General features: G+C 61.1%; 1 protein-coding gene across 2 annotated transcripts in view; it reads left to right on the top strand.

Annotated features, from left to right (window-relative positions):
- FGR (FGR proto-oncogene, Src family tyrosine kinase) overlaps nucleotides 1–16,702 on the top strand; it is a 37,386-nt gene extending 20,684 nt beyond the window's left edge. For both annotated transcript variants that reach the window (XM_077837935.1, XM_077837936.1), the window contains exons 2-13: nucleotides 2,732–2,792; nucleotides 5,803–6,070; nucleotides 7,086–7,188; nucleotides 7,654–7,752; nucleotides 8,941–9,044; nucleotides 9,345–9,494; nucleotides 11,940–12,095; nucleotides 12,745–12,924; nucleotides 13,100–13,176; nucleotides 13,457–13,610; nucleotides 13,942–14,073; nucleotides 14,652–16,702. In XM_077837935.1, coding sequence (XP_077694061.1) covers nucleotides 5,815–6,070; nucleotides 7,086–7,188; nucleotides 7,654–7,752; nucleotides 8,941–9,044; nucleotides 9,345–9,494; nucleotides 11,940–12,095; nucleotides 12,745–12,924; nucleotides 13,100–13,176; nucleotides 13,457–13,610; nucleotides 13,942–14,073; nucleotides 14,652–14,860 — 1,620 coding nt within the window. In that variant the 5' untranslated portion in view covers nucleotides 2,732–2,792; nucleotides 5,803–5,814 and the 3' untranslated portion in view covers nucleotides 14,861–16,702. The remainder of the gene's footprint in view (nucleotides 1–2,731; nucleotides 2,793–5,802; nucleotides 6,071–7,085; nucleotides 7,189–7,653; nucleotides 7,753–8,940; nucleotides 9,045–9,344; nucleotides 9,495–11,939; nucleotides 12,096–12,744; nucleotides 12,925–13,099; nucleotides 13,177–13,456; nucleotides 13,611–13,941; nucleotides 14,074–14,651) is intronic.
- Nucleotides 16,703–18,345: the final 1,643 nt, after the last annotated feature.

Raw genomic sequence — 18,345 nt, 5'->3', positions numbered from 1 at the left:
GCCATCGCCAGGGCCCCCTTCATGCCTTAGGAACATGGGCTGCCTCACTGCATCAAAACCAGCCCAGTGCGGCTGGGCTTGGGTGGGGCCCTTGAACTGAGCGCTTGGAACATGTCAGATTCCAGTTGTTACTATAATGACTGTAGACGAATACTGCCTGATTAAGGTGTAGCTCTCGAGGCCGGGGGGGAGGAGGATTACTCTGTTTTGCACCCTCTGAGTTTGCAGTGTGTGTGTGTTGGGGCTTTTGTGGAATGGGACACTGGGTGTGGATCCTGTGTATTTCAGCCCCTAAAGGGACCCTGCTCCCACAGACTGCACCTGGGGAAACTCCATCTCTCTCTGCTTCTCTCTTGCGGCTCTTTCAATCCACCCAGCCCGCAGCACTGCAGTTCCTAAGGTGTCCCTGTGCCGTCTGCTGGATGCTGCAGACACACAGGCCTCCTGCTAAAGAATCTGGTTGGCTGGCAGCCTGGGCAAGGCCAGCTTGTAAAGGGTTAAAGAGCCCTGGGGGGGCAGGGGGGCTCGGCCGGTCCCGACCCAAAGAAAGGCTTTCCATCCGCCACCTCCCATGCCTCCTGAAGCTGCCGTGAAAGGCATGGAGTGTCCTTGAGCTGGGGCATGTCTGGGGCCATTGTCTCTCGCTCCTATTGTGCTCAGCCACCCTCCATGGAAAGTCATTTCACAGCCCAGTCGTCAGGAGATGAGGATGCGGGGAGACGGCCCTGTGGCTGGAATTCAGTCAAGACACCGAGGCAGATGGCAGCTAACATGCTGGCTCGGGAGGACTGTTCTGTCCCAGCTGCTGAGTCTGGGGGGGGGGACGGGACGCTAGCCATGTCCCTGCTCCTGGGGTGGGGGGCAATAGAATGAGGGCACTGGACTTGGGTCACAAGGTCTCCTGTAAGGTATCATATATCAAGTGGTTACACACTGGTCCTGAAAGCACTGCGTGGTGTGTGTATGGATGTATGAAGAGTTATAAATATGATCTGGAAAATTGTGTTTGTGTTTGACAAGCAATGCATAACCCAGCCTGCCCTAGGCAGAGGAATGCGTATTTGTTTGTCCTGACAGCCTGGTCGTCAGGCAGAGATCATGCGGGTACATTTACATGCAAGGTAAACCAAGTCCTCAGGAGAGCAAGTGGGCAAAAAGGGACCACATAACAATCTCCGGGGGGGATGGAAGCTGGATCCCCAGGAAATCTTCCTGCCTTTTGAAGGAGGGTCACTGGCCTTAGGTAAGATAAGGTGAGAGGAAAAGCCATCCATTTCTTGAGTGATCAAAGAAACCAGCCTTTGGATGTTGTAAGGGTGGGTCCTGGCTAGAAGAACCAGTCACACTGGAGAAGCTGCTGTAAGTAAGGAAACTATCTGGAACAAGAACTTGAGCTGATTAAGTTTTAGTCTTTAGAAGTGTATTGTTACTTTTGGTTGCTTGTAGCCCTTTCTGTCTTTGTTCCTTATACTTGGTATCACTTGATCCTGTGTCCTGCTGTTAAACAACTTGTTTTACTTTTACTATTCAGTGCCATGATGGAAAGGAAGGGCATGTTAACCCCAGCTAACAGGCCACAGTGTATTGTCTCTTTAAAGGAGCAACAAACATAATAACTTCTGGGAGTGTACAGGAGCTGGGGAGGGTGTCTCTAGGGAACATGGGAGTTGGGACTCGCCATTTGTTACCAGCAAGGCCAGGTTTGGATGGGCCGGGTCCTGGCAAGTTTGCTGGCAGGGCAGACAAGCCAGCGTGGCGGTGGGTTGTCACACAGCTTAGCAATAGCAAAACTCTCCTTTGTGACAGTAATTCACAGTTCTGGGAACCCCAGCAGATCATCACAAAGGGGTGCCGTGGTGTGCGTGTGTCCCTGTGTGTGTGTGTGCATTTCTGTTGGCCTTTCCCCACTTCCTGCGAAGGTTTTTACCCCATTTTCCCCTTGGATATGCTTTATTCCACTTTGTACCCTATTAAACATAAACTACCCCAGTGCCACCAAGAGACACCCCGGCTCCATACCACCCCCAAACACCACTCTAAGGTGAGCATTTCAATAGGGCTGAGGCTCCCAACTCTCACAGCCTAGGGGAGTTGGATGCATCACAGCCATTAAGTGCTTTTGAAAATTCCACCCTCGGCCTCTAGCCAGCGCCTAGCCCATGACAGCAGGACCAGCCTTTGATAGGGTGTCCCGGGGAGGCGTTCCTGCCCAGGAATGGCTTGCAAGGGGGATTGGGTGTCCATCAGGGCACTAAGCAGGGCTCACTCAGCTCTCTGCAGCACCACTCAGCTGAGGAGCAGCATGTGCTTTATGGATGTGGCAAGGGAGGGTTCGTAACCCCATTTCAGGGGCACAGTGGTTTACTCCCAGTCTGATACAAGGTTGGGAAAAGAACCCAGGAGTCCTGACCATCGGGCTCATCCACAAGACCATGCTCCCCTCCCAGAGGTGGGACTAGAACCCAGGGGAGGCCTGAGTCCCCACCTTCTTGCAGCCATGTAAACCGAGCGGCAGGAGCGGGGGAGCGTAGTGGCTGGGGTAGGGGGCGTTACCGTCCGAGTGCTAGGAATGGACGACCCACGGCTGGGCTGGTGAAGGGTGCGGAGTTAGGCCCTGCTCTGAGGTGGCCTGCTGGGATGGCCGGTCATCAGCTGGATCATGCAGGTGGCTATGGGCAGAGTTGTCCTAAGGGATCTCACCATCTCTCTCCATCTCTCTTGTGTCCTCCAGGTGTTGGTTCTCCTCGGGCAGGTAACATGGAGCAGCTGAACTGACCTGAGGAGCCATCCCAGTGAGTGTCAATGTGTGTTGGGGGAGGTGGGGGGGGCAGTCACATTGGTGAGTCAAAGGAAAGATGTTTTGTGCCCTGGGAGTTGTTTTCCCCTTGTGCAGAGCTGGGCTGGCAGCCTGGGCTTCCCTACCCGACTAAGGGGCAGAGCAAATGCAGAGCCGCTGCGAGAGGGAGAATGCAGTGTGTTGCTCCCTGCGACGTTCTGCATCTGCATGGAACCACCAAAGTCCAGACAGGCTCTAAAGGTACAGCCCCCCCGCGTCCCTACAGCCTAGCGCACCGGACAGCCCCACGGCCTCCTCCGGCCCCTGCAGGAGGTATTTATCATCCCTCTCTCTGGCTGGAGAGTTAGCTGGAGCCTGCTGCAGAGCGTCCCGGCAAGCGGGTCAATGGCTGAGAGGGTGGGAGCTGGCCACTCTCTTCTTTCTCGCTGGCTTTTCAACGGGCTTGGTATTTCCTCCTCCTCCTCCTCTCCCCGCCCCCACGCTCTGCCGTCCGTCTCACCCAGGGCTGCCCGGGGCAGTTGTCTGGGATGGCTCTGTCGCTCTGCATTAAGAGACGCCAGCCTGCGTCCACCACTCAGGGCACCAGCCTCTGCTACCTGGCTCTGCCTCCAGAGCTCTCTGAGCATGTGCAGCGCAGTTGTGCTCTCGGAGAAGAGACTGATGGGGGGGGGGGGGTGTCAGTCATGCTCCCTCTTTTCCCCCCCCTCCCCTCGAAAGACGGGAAAATAACAATCAAGCCCAGAGCCAGAGGGAGCCCACCCTCCAGCCAGCAGCGCCCCCCCCCCGCCCCGCAAAAGGGATCCCTCCTGCCAGGTCCCGGTCAGCCATGCCATCGAGGCCCTAGGACTGGCCACCCCATCTCGGTCACATGGGCAGGAGCACTGCGCCTTTCTCCACCGGGTCCCACTACGCCTTTCTCCGGGAGACCTCAGCCGGTGGCTGGGCTGGGGAGGGAACAGGCCATGCCGGGTACAGTGGGTGCCAGGACGCCTGCTGCATGCTATCGGGTACAGCCAGCATGAGAGTCTGCTTCCCCTTCAGCACCACCACAGCCGGAGACCTCAGCTGGACACAGGAGAAGGGCCGGGTCCTGTTTCCTTTGAAGCTGAATGGCAAGGCCCTTCCTGAGTTCCGCGGGGCAGGGTGTCCCCAGGCAGGCAGCGTCTCTGGAGCTGACCCTGGGTCATGCCCCTGCCCGAGGCATGCATTGCTACCCGCGTGGCACAGGGTGTCAACTAGCCCAAGGAGCTCTCTGCCCAGCTCCTGCCTCTGAAGCTGCTTTCCGGCTGATCCAGCCAGCGGAGGACCCCACTGCAGAGTCCAGACCCCCCTCCGGGGGTGGAACAGGGCCCATCTGTGCTAGGAGCCCGGCCTGCGTTCGCCACGCTGGGGAGACTTTCCAGAAACGTCCCCGATGTAGACGAGGCCTTGGTGCTGATCTCAGCCCAGCCCGTGTGGTTAAAACTGAGCAGGCCCTTGGCAGCCACCCAGCACCAGAGGAGCCCCTGTCTTGACAGAGGCTGGGAGCCGCAGCCTGACCCCAGCTGCGCAGGGCTCTTCCTGTTTCCGGGGCTGCAGGGATGGGCTCTCAGCTGAGCCTGCAGACGCTGTAGAAACCAAGTCAGTATCTGTGTCGTTCAAGCAACGCGCCTCGCTTCTGGCCTGCATCCCCTTGACGCCCTTCTCTGCCAGTCCCAGGCTCCCCATGCCCGACTCTGCCCATGGGTCTCAGTCCTGGCCTGGCACGGTTCTCCTAACGCACCCACCGCCTCTCCTTCCCCAGCCACGAGTTCGCCCCACGCCTGACTGCTGCTCCAGCTCTGTCCACGCTCCTCGCTCCTGCCCTATGTGGGAGGGAGCTGAGCCCCTCTAACACCTCCGGCGGGGGACCTGGGCCGGATCCGCAGCTGGTGCAAACTGCCATCCGTGCTGATTTGCACCAGCCCTTCTCTGCCTTTCGCCTTCTCTTCGTAGGAGAAATGCTGCAGCTGGCTTCTGCTGTAGTCCGCGCAGAAGAGAGAGTGAATAGCAGGGGCCGGGACCCTGGGAGCTGCTCGCCTCGAGCAGCAGGGATCTCACCAGCCTTACTGGGAAATCCACCAGGATCCCCCACCTTGCTTTGCCATGGCTCCATCAGGGCTGGCCGGGGGGTGGGGGGAGTGAATTTGTACCCACTCTGCCATGCCCGTCACTAGAGTACCTGGGCGCCAGCCTCTGCCCCAGCTGACCCCCAGCCCATTAGCTCCAGCTTCATAGATTAAAGGCACCCGGTCTGGCCCAGCTCAGCCCAGCTCCCTGCCCCTGCTGGCTGGACTCCTGTGCCCTCCCTAACCCCCTGGCAGCTGGGCACAGCTCTGTCCCCCTCCTCCTCCAGCTTGACCCACCGACCTTATTGCCAGGCAACCGGCATGTGGCAGATGGCAAGAGAAGGAAGTGGAGTTTGACAGCTGGGGAGGAAGGCGACGTTAGTGAGCTCCCCATATCCCGCCCCCCCGCCCATGGAGCCGTGTGGTCACACATGTGCCGTCACACGCAGCCAGACACTCGCACTCCCAGGTGGGAGAGGCATCAAGTTGCCCGCACGGGCAGCCATGTGCAAGGAAGAGGCAGGTGGGGCCCGACTGCATGGACCGTCGCTCTCGTGCAGTGCGGCAGGAAGGTGGGGCTCTCTGGCTGGGTGCATCTGCTGGGGCGGGAAGGGTGCATTGGAAGGACCACAGTCCTGCTATGGTGGGAATGAGCTGCTGTGGGGATGGACCCACCAGGCTGCGGCCAGCGCTGGGGGAGGGAGCAGTCAAGCTCCCGAGCTGGGAGGATCATTGTTCCGCTCCGTGCAATGGGTCCGTTCCGGTCCAGCAGCGCGCAGGAGTCACTGATGGGCAGCGGTGCACAGCCCAGGGCGCAGGCTAGCAGAGTTCCTGGAGGAAGGGCAGGGTCTTTTTGCCCCAGCGTGACCTGAGCAGCCGCCCCGTGTTTGACCCCCACGTTCTCTCCACCCTCTGCAGGCTTTGCCCAGAATGGGCTGTGTGTATTGCAAGGAGAAGGGGTCGAATAAAGGCCAGACGGAGAACGTTGATGGCACGACCAGCTCAGCATCGAAATCCTGCTACGGCCCCGACCCGACCCAGCAGAATCTCAGCAGCAGCTTCACCCGCATCCCTGACTATAACAACTTCCACAGCACGCCCGTCAGCACCGCCGGCGCCCCTGCCTTCATGGGCCCCGGCCTCTACCCCGGCAACACCTTGCACGTGTGTGGAGGGGGGATCACAGGTGAGTCTCCTTGGTGCCCCTGCAGTGGGGCAGGGCCTTGGGGCTGTGGTGCTGGGGGAATACTTCCCCAGCAATTAACCCACTGGGATGTGAGTCCTGCTCCACCCAGCAGGGGGCAGTGTGAATCCTGGCACTACTGCACTAGGGTTTGGGTCGTGCTGGGCACTAAGGGTCGGGTGCTGTGGCCCTTTGCCCGAGTATTCTCGGTTCCTTTGTACAGCAAAACCTGTTTCCCATCCCCATTCTGCTGAGGCCCAGCGATGGATTGTAAACCACCCTCTCCTGTCCCACAGTGCACCCCTGGGCTTTCAAAATCTCCCACAATTCACGGCTGCTGGGAGCTAATCTGAGATCTGTGGGATAGGTGCCCAGAGGGCATCGCAGTAGGACAGTCTAGGACGGCACTCGTGTGGGCATGGGGCAGGGTTGCCAGGGTTCCAGGCACCAATCAGGGTGGCTGTGTGGAGGTGGATGAGCTTTTGGGCTGAGGGCCGTTCTGTCCTAGGAATAGTTCAGGTCTCTGTGCGGGCTGGTGGGTCGCAGTCCAGTGCCAGGGGGTAACAACTAATCTGCCTTTCCGGTATTGCTCAATGGGAGCCGGGTCCTGGGGTAGGCCTGGTATGGAAGAGGCTGAGAGCCCCTCCTCATGTGAGAACTCTTCCCAACCGTGTCCAGACTCCTTCTCCCCTGTGGCACAAATGCCCAGCAGCACTGGTGAAAGGCCAATGCCCCTCAAAAGCTCTAGTGGACAGAGCACTGGGCTGGGAGTCAGGAGACCTGGGTTCTATTCCCTGGCCTGCTGGGTGACCTGGCCCAGTCACTTCCCTGCACTGTGCCTCAGTTTCCCCTCTCACTCTGCGTCTATCAGACTGTGAGCTCTTCAGGGCAGGGACAGTCTGTGCAGTGCCTGGCACGACGTGACCGCAAGCATTGACTAATACACAGAGTGATGTTGGCATCTCGCAGCAGCCTGCCCCTGGCAGATTCCTCACTGCCTTGTCCCCGTGTCTCGCAGGCGGGGGGGTGACCCTATTCATTGCCTTGTACGATTACGAAGCCCGGACAGAGGATGACCTGACGTTCCTGAAGGGGGAGAAATTCCACATTATCAACAATACGTGAGTGTCCCATTCAGGGCTGGGCCCCTCCCCTCCAGGAACGCTGACTCCACTCCCCAAAGTGCAAACGCACCCGGGTCTGCTGCTGGCTGGAGCTCCCTGCCCCATGCGGCCCTGCTCCGAGAGCAGCTTGGCTGGGGGATTTCACAGCCCGTTGGCGTTTGCACCACAAGCCCATCCAACCAGCTAGGCCGAGTTAAACCCACTGGTGACTGGCGGGGGGCGGGCAGAGGTGACAAAGCCCATCCTGAGCCTTGCTCCCAGGTCTAAGCTGGCCGGCCCTGGTGGGGCAGGCTGGGAGCAGCTGAGGAGTGCTCCTCCTCTGGTATTCGTGCTGGATGCCCCATGATACGGGAGTGGGACAGAGGGGCTCAGCGGGGTCTCCAAGGTGGGCTATGTGCCTGCCTGCGGGAGTGGGGAGGGGACTTTCTCACAGATTCTCACTCCGTCTCTTTGATTCCACAGCGAGGGCGACTGGTGGGAGGCGAGGTCCCTGAACACAGGGGCCACGGGCTACGTCCCCAGCAACTACGTGGCCCCAGTGGACTCCATCCAGGCAGAAGAGTGAGTACTGGGCTGACTGGGGAACGGAGCCCACTTGACTGCCAGAACCGGGTGTACTGGCTGGGGACAGAGGAGGGAGCCAGTGACAAAGGGACGTCCAGGAGACACTCCATCCCCCACAGCACCCTTGGGGCAATACAGACCCCAGCCAATCCCCCCCCCACCCCCCCCACGATCTGTACCAAGGCACCCCAGCTCTAGGAGTTGCCTCTCCATATCAAACCAGCTGGGTCACACAGTGGTAACTTGCTTCCAGCAGTGTCTGATGCTTCAGGAGGTGGAATCTCCCATGATGCACCTCACCTGCAAGTGGGAGGGGTGTTTCCTTCCTGACCCCTGTAACATCAGCCCTGAAGCATGAGAGTGGATTACCCCTAGCTTAGCCTGGGTAAATATTCCTGTAGCACCTTCTGCTCCCAGATCCCCAAGCGCACTGCACCCATTAGTAAATTCACCCCTGCAGCCCTGCTGGAAGGTAGGTAAGGTTTATTATTCCCAGTTTGCAGAAGGGGAAAATTGGGACAGAGAGAGGCTAAAAGGCTGACACTTCCATCCTGTGATTGGCCACCTGAACTCATATTTAATGGCAGGGACCAACGTTGAACAATGTGGCCTCAGCAACTTGCCCAAGGTCACTCCGAGGGGCAGAGCCAAGAACAGAACCCAGGAGTCCTGACTCCCAGATTTTTGTTCTAAGTCTCAAACATACTTCCCCACCCAGTACCTCCTGTGCATGTGTGTACATCATCTACCCAGCTACCATATTCTGATGTGCATTTCAATAGCACCTAGAGGCCCCAGCCGAGATTAAGGCTCCACTGTGCAGGGCGCTGTACGTACACGAAGTAAGAGAGCACCCTGCCCCAGAGAAGCTGCAGTCTAACTAGAGAGACAGAGGCTGGGAGAACAGACGTTGCGTTCTCCCCATTTTACAGATGGGAGACTGAGGCTCTGGGAGGGTCCGTGACCTTCCCAAGGCTCTCAGGAAGCCAGGAGCCGACCCAGCTCTCTGAGTCTCAGGGCTGGGCCATAACCATCCTTCCCCTGGCCCTCTGTGTCTTCGTTAGAGAGTCCCAAATCCATCCCTCCCCTTTCTGGGTCCCCGCAGCAGGCGGGGCATAGGCGAGCCGTGGCTGCCAGGTGCCCTGACATGTTACTAAGCCTCCCTCTCCTTGCCCTCTGCCCCAGGTGGTACTTTGGGAAGATGGGGCGAAAGGACGCCGAGAGGCAGCTGCTGTGTCACGGCAACCCCCGAGGGACCTTCCTCATCCGCGAGAGCGAGACCAGCAAAGGTAGCAGCCATGCCTCTCAGCATCCCGGGTGTGTGTGGGGGGTACTCTGGGAGGGGCAGCGGGGGCCTAGATGTTTCCCCACATCTGCCTCCCCGCCGGCAGCCAGACAGCTCCAATAACGGGCGTGACAGCAGGCGGGGATGCGCTTCCAGCCCGCGTGCCTGGGGAATAGCGCCCCTCTGAACCCCCATATAACCACACAGTGCCCCCTGCTGGTGTCCACTAGCTGCTCCCACCACCCCCTCCAGGCACCCTGCCTGTGTCTGTCTCCAGCCCGACCACTTTGCTGTCCCTCCCCAGGTGCCTACTCCCTGTCCATCCGGGACTGGGACGAGACGAAGGGCGACCACGTGAAGCACTATAAGATCCGGAAGCTGGATAATGGGGGTTATTACATCACCACGCGGTCCCAGTTCGAGACCATCCAGGAGCTGGTCCAGCATTACATAGGTAAGGGGGGACAAGCCAGGGCCGGGCAGGGATGGCACCAGAGGGAGCGTGGCATTGAGAGCATTACTCAGCCATAGTCCTGGCTCCATTCAGTCTTGGTGCCCCCCAGGCCCTAGGGGGGTTGAGGGCGGCAGTTGTGACGCTGGCCTGTCCAGACCGAATTCGGAAAGTGGGGAGAGCTGGAGGGTGCCTGCTGCGTGTCTTGGAGATGCCGTTGGCCTTTCTGCACCCTGCCCAGCAGCTGCAATGAAATGCACTGGCCTGGCCTTCACAAGATGCCTTCTCCCCAGCCCTTGAGAGAAGCCCCCAAATCTGAGCCCAGGGGAATTCCAGCCAGTGGCAGCTGGAGAAGCAGGGCTTTGCCCCAGAGCAGGGGCTCCGGGAGATCTCTCCTTCCTGCGCGGGATGAGCCCTTGGGGAACCTGTGCCCAGGTTGACGGGCCTCTGCTAATTCCTTGTGCTGCAAATGAAATTTGCCCTGGCTGGCACACCGCAGCCCCTCTCCTCCCACCGTGCCTCCCTCCTCGTCTAGCAGCGCCCCCCCACCTTCTCCCCCCAGCATCCCATGCTGGCCAAAGCCCCAACACAGGGGAGGGAGGTTCCTTTGGTTGCTGCTTTTCCCCGCCTAACCCCACCCCAGCACCGATCACAGACGCCAGCCTGTGGGAGCAATGCACGGACCGAGGGGGTAAGACCAGTGAGGTAGATCGGCAGTCGCCGTTCGTTGCTGACCAACATGCCAGGTCCAGGACGGCTGGGAAACCCACTGCTCGGGGCTGGGCCACCCAGGGAGTCAGGCCGGGCTCAGAGTGGGGCAGGGCCAACTGGCGGGTAGAACGGGCCCATCCAGGGCAGCGCTCCGGAGGGCTCCTCCCCAGGACTCCCACCCAAGGAGCCGCGCGATCAAGGGCAGGGTCGGGAGCCTCCCGATTGCAAAGCCCAGGCTTGACTCCTCCGGGGGTCGCCTACAATGAGTCCCCCGCTCCTGCCCTCCGCTTCGGCTAGCATTGCCACCTTCCGCTGCTTCTCCTGCAGCATGGTGACGCTGCCCCGTGAGCAGGGCCTCGGCGTGACCCCCGTGTGGGGCGGGTGAGAGGCTTGGTTGTGCTGCCCCCGGGGGCAGCGCAATGTGGTTTCTCTCTCCCTGCCCTCGAGGGCCTCGTCTCTCTGTCTGTGCTCTCATCTCTCTCTCTCTTTCTTTCTTCTCGCTCCCTCCTCCCCTCGGCTCTGTCCGCAAGAGCGAGCTGCGGGCCTGTGCTGCCGTCTGGCCGTGCCGTGCCACAAGGGGATGCCCAAGCTGGCAGACCTGTCTGTCAAAACCAAAGACGTGTGGGAGATCCCGCGAGAGTCGCTGCAGCTGATCAAGAAGCTGGGCAATGGGCAGTTTGGGGAAGTGTGGATGGGTAGGACTCTCCAGGCGAGCGGGGGGGCTGAGCCGGGAGAGGAGGGGAGAACCCCAGGCCCTGCGCCCTGCCGGGGCGAGGGGAGGCACACCAAAGACTGGATCCATCCAGGGCATCCCAGGGACACAGCAGGAAGAGACAGGGCTTGCTATTGGCGTGAGCCATCTGCAGGGTCTTCTGGTTCATAATCTCAGCAGGACTGACTGAGCCATGGGGCCTGAAGTCCCTTCTCACCCCTGGGCTGGGCTGGCCAGGCCGGGGGATTCGGGGGCACCATTTACTTGCTGTGGATGCGTGCGGGGGCTTCCCTCCCCAGACTCTTTCCAGCACAGACATCTCGCTCGCGCACATGGGAATTCGCTCAAGGAAAAATGCTGCTGAAAGCCATCAGGCCTGTTCCTGCTAAACAGCAGGGGAGTTGCCCTTGGATCCAGCCTAGTGCCCCCCCTCCCCTGGGGGTGGGGAGCTCCTGATCGCCTGCTCTGGGATGCTCTGTCGGAGTCTAACCGCTCTCTGCTGGCTCTAGGGCCCGGGACAGCGAATCTGTAGAGGGAGGGAACAAATCAATTCATCCCGCCTCAGCCTGGCCTCCAAGCCAGCCGCATGGCACTGCCATTTGCTCCTGGCTCTGCCCCACTAAGCAGCCAGACCTGGCAGCCAGTAAATCCTCTCTGTGCACCTGTCTGGAGGGCGGGCCGTCTGTCGGATCTGGGCAGCCATAAGTGACCCGTCCTCTTGTTGGGGAGGTCGGGGCTGCAGGGCGGATCCATGCCGGACCCATGTACCCAAGGGGAGACCCTGCCCTAGGAGGACAAACAAACCTCTGCTGTGACCCTACATGTTGCATCCTGGGACCACAGGTGAAGAGCTCCAGCTGGTGGACAAGTCAGCCTTCGCCACAGTGCCAAGGCAGGCGATCAATCTGAGCCTGGCTCCACTCCTCCGCCTCTCAGCCCTTGTGCATGTGCATGCTGAATTCATCCCATTCTCCACTCCCCCCTTCCTCTCTCCCGCCTCCTCCCCGTCATCCCATCCCCTGCAGAGTTCAATGACGGTCTGTGCCATCTACTAACCCGGGTATGCCCCAATATGAAGCCCCAGACTATGAGCCTGTCTAAAGACGCCTGGGAAATAACGCGGGAGTCCGTAAGCTTGGACAAGAAGCTTGGCATGGGATGTTTCGGAGACGTGTGGATGGGTAAGGCAGGCACGTTGCAGCAGGAGGATGGGGACGGGGCCAGAGCCTGGATATTGCAGGGCTGGGAGAGGCCTGGGGGGTGGGGGAGGGTGGTTCCATCTAGTCTCCACCAGACCCTCAGGTTCTGATTATCCATGTAGGGGCAGGAGTGAGGGTCTCTGCCCATCAGATGTGGGGAGGGGGCCTCAGGGAAGCCTCTCTGAAGTTTTCCAGCCCATATGGGGATGCGGGAAGGGAATTTGCCCCATTCCATGTGAGGCTTCTACACTGAGCCATCCTGGGGGGAGGCTCTGGGGAGGGGAGACTTTCGGACCCCTGTCCCTGAAATGGGGTGAGATATGGGCACCCACTGCCTGTCCCATGAGGGGGGAGGGGAGTGAGACACAGGCATTCCTGCCCATCCCACTGAGGGGGGCTGATCTGGGGATCTCATCAGGGAAGGGGTGAGAGTGACTCAGGGTCTGCTACTTGCCCTGGGAGTGACGAGGGCTTCTTTGCTGGGCTCTTCATCCTGGAGGCATTCCCCCACCGCCACCGCCCGCCCTGGAGCTGGCAGTGACTGACCCGCCCCCACACCCTCCCTGCATTGCCACCGCCGGTCGGGGCGAGCGCACCGTGACGCTGTCCCCTGCCTTCCCGCTGGCTCCAGGCACGTGGAACGGCACCACCAAGGTGGCGGTGAAGACGCTGAAGCCGGGTACCATGTCCCCGGAGGCCTTCCTGGAGGAGGCCCAGATCATGAAGCGGCTCCGGCACGACAAGCTGGTGCAGCTCTACGCCGTGGTGTCAGAGGAGCCCATCTACATCGTCACTGAGTTCATGAGCCAGGGTGAGAGCCGGGCGCAGCCCGGGGGGTGGGGGGAGGTGTTGGCCGGTTGCCTTCCTCGCCCCAGCTGTGTCTGCACCAGGGCAAGGGACTTGATGGAGAACATGGCGACTTCTAGCCGGGGGTGGGGGGCACAGCTGGAGGCTCATGTCCTGATGCTCCCTCTCCTCTCCCCCAGGGAGCTTGCTGGATTTCCTGAAGGATGGAGATGGCCGGTTCCTGAAGCTGCCCCAGCTGGTGGACATGTCGGCCCAGGTACCAGGAGATGGGTCCTGGTGGGGGTAGGAAGCGGAAATCACCAGCCCCTCCCAGGGCTGGAGATCCAACACTTGGCCGGGTCTCGTCTGCAGGGGGGCTCCTTGCAACTTGCCCAGCCCACCCCCGTCCTGGGTGGGGAGGGGCTGGGACTAACCCCAAGGAGATGAGGGAGGGTCTGCATCCCATCCCCCAGCCAGGCTGGGGGTGGGGGGCGGGGCAGGGGATGGGGGCTTACCCAGGGTGACCGCATTCTCACCACACACTCCCCTCCCTGCAGATCGCGGCCGGCATGGCCTACATCGAGCGGATGAATTACATCCACCGGGACTTGCGCGCTGCCAACATCCTGGTGGCTGACAACCTGGTGTGTAAGATCGCGGACTTCGGCCTGGCCCGCCTCATCGAGGATAATGAGTACACAGCACGCCAAGGTGGGCCTGGCTGCAGAGGCGCGCAGGGGGTGCCAAGGTGGGAGGGAGTGGGCAGGGCTCTTGGCCTGTGCCCAGGGGTGGGAGTGGCAATAGACCCTTTGTGGCTGGGCTCCCCTCTGCCCCAGCTGGGCCATGGGGCAGAGTGACCTCCCGCAGCACCCACGTGCTAATGCTGGGGGAGGCAAAGAGGCCACGGATCCCCCGCTGGCATCGGGCCTGAGGAGCCCTGCGCCCTAGCTGGTGGCGGGCATGCTGCCCCAGGGGAGCCTGCCCCCTGTGGTGGTCTCTGCCCCTCCCCCCGTCCCATCTCATCTACCCCACCTCCCTGCAGGTGCCAAGTTCCCCATCAAGTGGACGGCCCCGGAGGCTGCTCTCTATGGGAAATTCACCATCAAGTCAGACGTGTGGTCCTTTGGCATCCTTCTGACAGAGCTCGTCACCAAGGGCCGCGTGCCCTACCCAGGTACGGCTGTCTGGCGCCAAGAGGCAGCTGCTGGCTCTGCCCCCTCCTGCTGGGGTTGTGTTCTTTAGTAGGGGCTGTTGGGGCTTGTGCTGGTCCACGGGAGGGAGCAGGGTCTAGTGGTTAGAGCAGTGGTCTAGGAGTTGGGTCTATTCCCGGCTCTGGGAGGGAAGTGGTGTTTAGCAGGTAGAGCACTGGGGTCTATGCCTGGCTCTGCCGCTGGCCTGTGGGGTAACCCTTGGCAACTCACAGCCCCACTCTGCCTCAGTTTCCCCATCTGTAAAATGGGGATAATGCTGCTGACTCCGTTGGGAAGTGCCCAGAGAGCTACTGATGAGAAGCGCTAGAGAGGAACCAGGCAGCATTATTAGCGGTTAGAGCAGTGGGGCCTGCCGGTCAGGACTCCTGGGTTCTCTTCCCATCACTGACACTAATGGTGTGACCACTTCCCCCCGGCCTCAGTAGGGTGGGGCCATAGCACGTCCCCCCCTCCCTAGGAAATACCCATCATTAATGCCCACAAAGAACCTCTAGCAGCAGCCCCTCCCTCCCCCGACTCAGCCGCTGTCCTTGTTGTGCAGGCATGAATAACCGGGAGGTGCTGGAGCAAGTGGAGCGGGGGTACCGCATGCAGTGCCCGGGCAGCTGCCCCCCCTCCCTGCACGAGCTGATGGTGCAGTGCTGGAAGAAGGAGCCCGAGGAGCGCCCCACTTTCGAATACCTCCAGTCCTTCCTGGAAGACTATTTCACTGCCACAGAGCCTCAGTACCAGCCGGGGGACAACCAGTGAGCCCCCCTCTCTGAGCCAGCCAGACGTGCCCAGGGGCCCTCCCCTGCGGCGGCTGCACCAGGCCAGGACTTGCCCTGCTAGCCGGCCGCACCCAGGTGGCACCGGGCCAGACCTTCCCTCTTTGTACAATCTGGGCCAGACCCTTTTTTTACGGTCCCCTTTTGGGGGTTTTGTTACTTTCCTGCCATCCGGCACTCCCCTCACTCTGCCCTTGGGGGGGAGGGGGTGCTTTGCACAAATGCCTCCTATTTTAATGAGGATCCCACCCCCCAGCCCAGGGCCGTTCTCGGGGAGGGGGAGAGCTGAGTGAGGCTGCCCTGTTGGTCCTGCATGGAGAAATCCCCCCGCACCCCTCTTTCCAGCTGCCTTCAACACCTAGCTCTTAACCGGAGAGAGCTATTTTGTTTTCCCTGGGGAGCAATGAGGCCGTGCTGCCCGCAGGGGCCAGAGGCCAGCCCGGCCTGCAGACAGTGGGGCACCCTGAGCTTGGAGGGGCGCTCAATGTGGGTGCCCTGGGCTTCGGAGATGGCATTGGCCGGGCCCGCTGCACCTCGGTGGCCTTGGATGGGGCTGGGCCAGGGCCATCGCCCACCCGTCTGTGTGTCCCCCCGTCCCCGTCCCCCCCCACACACACACACTGGATTGCAGCAGCTTTGGAGCGTGTACGTCAGGCCGTTCTCTCCTGGGGCTGACGGCTGCCCCCCGTCTCCGGCCCCTCTGTTCTGGAGCGTCAGGCACGTGTGTCCCACCCCCTCGGCTGCTGGCGCGCCCCCCCCCCCCCCCCCGGAGTTAGCGTCACCGTCTACAACACAAGTGCCTGGGGTGGAGGAGGGGGTCTTTGCCTCCCATGGCCTGGGCACCCCACCGCCCCCCCATGCCGAGTCAAAGACGTTGCAGAAGCTATCCACCCGCCATGCAAGGCCTGGACAGAGGCTGGGAGAGGGGACGTGTGGAACGTAACCAGTTTCTCCACGCCCCTGCCCCCATCACAGCCTAGCCAGGTGCCTCCATCCCCCGGGCAGAGGGGAAAAAGAGGGCTCAGGGTGATGGGGGCCTTTCCATCTCTAGGAGTCCACGTCTCACGCGGGGGCAAGGGGAGGCTGTTGCCCAGCCTGTGCCAGCCCCTCGCTGCCCATCCTAACGTGCTGTGGAACCTGCAGGGGTGGCAGCCCGCTGCCAGCTGCTCCCCTAGCCATGGAGGGATGGGGGGGGTCTGGTCCTCAAGGCTCCTTCAGTGGCATTACAAAGCCTGGGGGGTCAGGAAGTGTCTCCCAGGTGGAAGCAGCGCCCCCTCCCCCCCCGCCGCACCCAGTTTGTCTATTCCTCTCCTGTGGCAGGGCATAGCATGCCCCCAGCCATGGGAGTACCTGAGGCCAGGGTCGCAGTCCGGGCTCTCGGGGTGGCTGGATGTAGGGCCAACAGGGTGCGACCTGCCCAGGGGGCCTGCACTGAGGTCCCACGGGGCAGCTGGCTAGCGCAGGTGAAGGACGGGGCGGAGGCTGCTGCTTTCTTCGCTGAGAAGCTTGGCCCTTTGCATGTGCCCCCACCCCCTGGCAGTGCCCAGGTGACAGATGGAAGCCGAGCCCCCTGGGTTTTCTCTCCTAGCACAGAGCGGGGGGTGGGGGAAGCTAGATGCTCCCATCTCCATTCCCCACGCATGGCCTTCAGTTGCTGCCCTGAGGCACGCGGTGTGGTGCTGCCCTGGTGATTGCACCAGCAGGGGGCGCTCCCCTGCCGCCCGCGTGCCCCCAGGGACTTGCACACTTTTGTATGTGACTTTCCACCAAGCTGTTTGTTTATTTATAAGACTTTAACAAATCCTTCTGCCCTCCTCCCGGGGGGGGGTGGTCCCAGTTCACTGGCGCTCAGGGAGCCGGCTGGGAGACTGGTTTTCCTCTCCCTCCACATTTGTAATTCTTGCTTTTGTTTCTTTTCCTTAGCCAGAGCCAAATTGTTCAAGCCATAAACTGCTGCTCGGGGGAGGGGAGCAGGCAGTGCCAAATGCTTCTTAAACGGGGGTGAACAACCCCAAGGCTGGGCTGGGGGTGGGGTTCCAGATTTAGCCCAGTGTGGGGCAGGTGTGTGTCCCCCATGGGAACAGGGCCTGGGATTCCCACTGGAAGGCAATCCAGGGTAGGGTGGTCGTCTTCCCCCGGCGAGCCCAGCCCCTGCATCTCATGCCCGGGGGTAGCAAGGCTCCCCTCTGGCCCAGCAAAATGTGAACACAATTGGCGCGGGGGCAAGGGCCACCCACTCGGCCTGAGTCACAAGGAGGCCAAGCTCCGGCAGCTCCCCCTCGAGCCAGGGCTGCGTCCAGGGTGTGGAGCCCCTCTGAGCCAGGCGCCGTGGTACCGGAGCCCTCTTTATTCCAGGGTGTAATTTATAACCATTAACTTTCATTCTCCTTTGACGACATCCAGCTGTGGGATCTGACAGCCAGCCAAGGGGGGCTTGCTCCCTGCTGCTGCGGGCTCTGGGCCTTGCCTGCGGCCCTGTGTCCATCTCCCGGTCCAGCTCTCCGTCCGGCCAGCTACAGCACAAACATTCGAGGCCGCGCCTGCCTGGGGGGGTCCCGTTGAGGCTCCCTGCCCATGCTGGGGGGGGTGTGTGTTTTTTTTTTTAATTGATCCTGTAAATAAAGAGAAATAAACCTTTCTAACAAGCAGGGCGTGGCGTGGTTCCCTGGGGTACCTGTGGGCGTAAGGCGCTGCTGAGGTTTGGAGGGGGGAGCTCCAAGCCTGCAGGGGTTAAAGGACCAGGCTGTCAGCTCTAAGGGCTCAGGGTTAAGTCAGAGATTAAAATACGTTGCCTTGCAGGAGGGGGATTCTGGCCTCTGGGCTGGAAGAGCGAGGAGGGCCGGGGGGTCCTGGTTGAGGGGCAGTGGCTGAGCTGGGGAGACAGAAGAGCCAAGCGGGTGCAGACCCAGCTGGAATCGCTGAGCCTGGGGATCTGGCCGTGCGGGTCTGAACTCCCACTCTGCTGCAGCCCCTCCTCGGGCTCCCCGTCCCCTTGCCCAAGGCCCGTTCCCCTCGGCACAGGGAGCAGCTTGCAGGAGGCTGTGCGCCCAGAACGGCACAATTCGCTGCACCGGTGAGAGGGCAGCTGGGAGTGAGGTCATCCCAGCACCCGGCCTTTCCCCCTCCTAGCTGCGGCTTCCCCCCCCTCCGCCCCAATCTCCTCCACTGTGCTCTGGCACCGGCTGTGGTTGCCGCCTGGCAGCCGGTGCCTCAGAGGAGCAGGCCCTAAAGCTTCTCTCGCCTCCCCCAACTGCCAGGGTGTTAAAATCCTCTCTTAAAAACCATCTGCAGAGAGGCCATTTGGTGCAGAGCCGCTTCCCAGGGAGCCGTGGCTAACACCAGTCATGGCTGGAGAGACAGCTGGGCTTTGCTGCTGGGGGGAGCGGTTCTCAGGCTGGAATACAAATGGCTAGCGCCCCAGGTGACAGTGGTGGGGGCTGGCGAAGGGAAAAGCCAGCCCTGTGCAAA

Source organism: Eretmochelys imbricata, chromosome 19 (assembly GCF_965152235.1).
Source record: "Eretmochelys imbricata isolate rEreImb1 chromosome 19, rEreImb1.hap1, whole genome shotgun sequence".
NCBI classification, from domain to species: Eukaryota; Metazoa; Chordata; order Testudines; family Cheloniidae; genus Eretmochelys; species Eretmochelys imbricata.
This window is presented reverse-complemented; position numbering and strand designations above follow the sequence as displayed.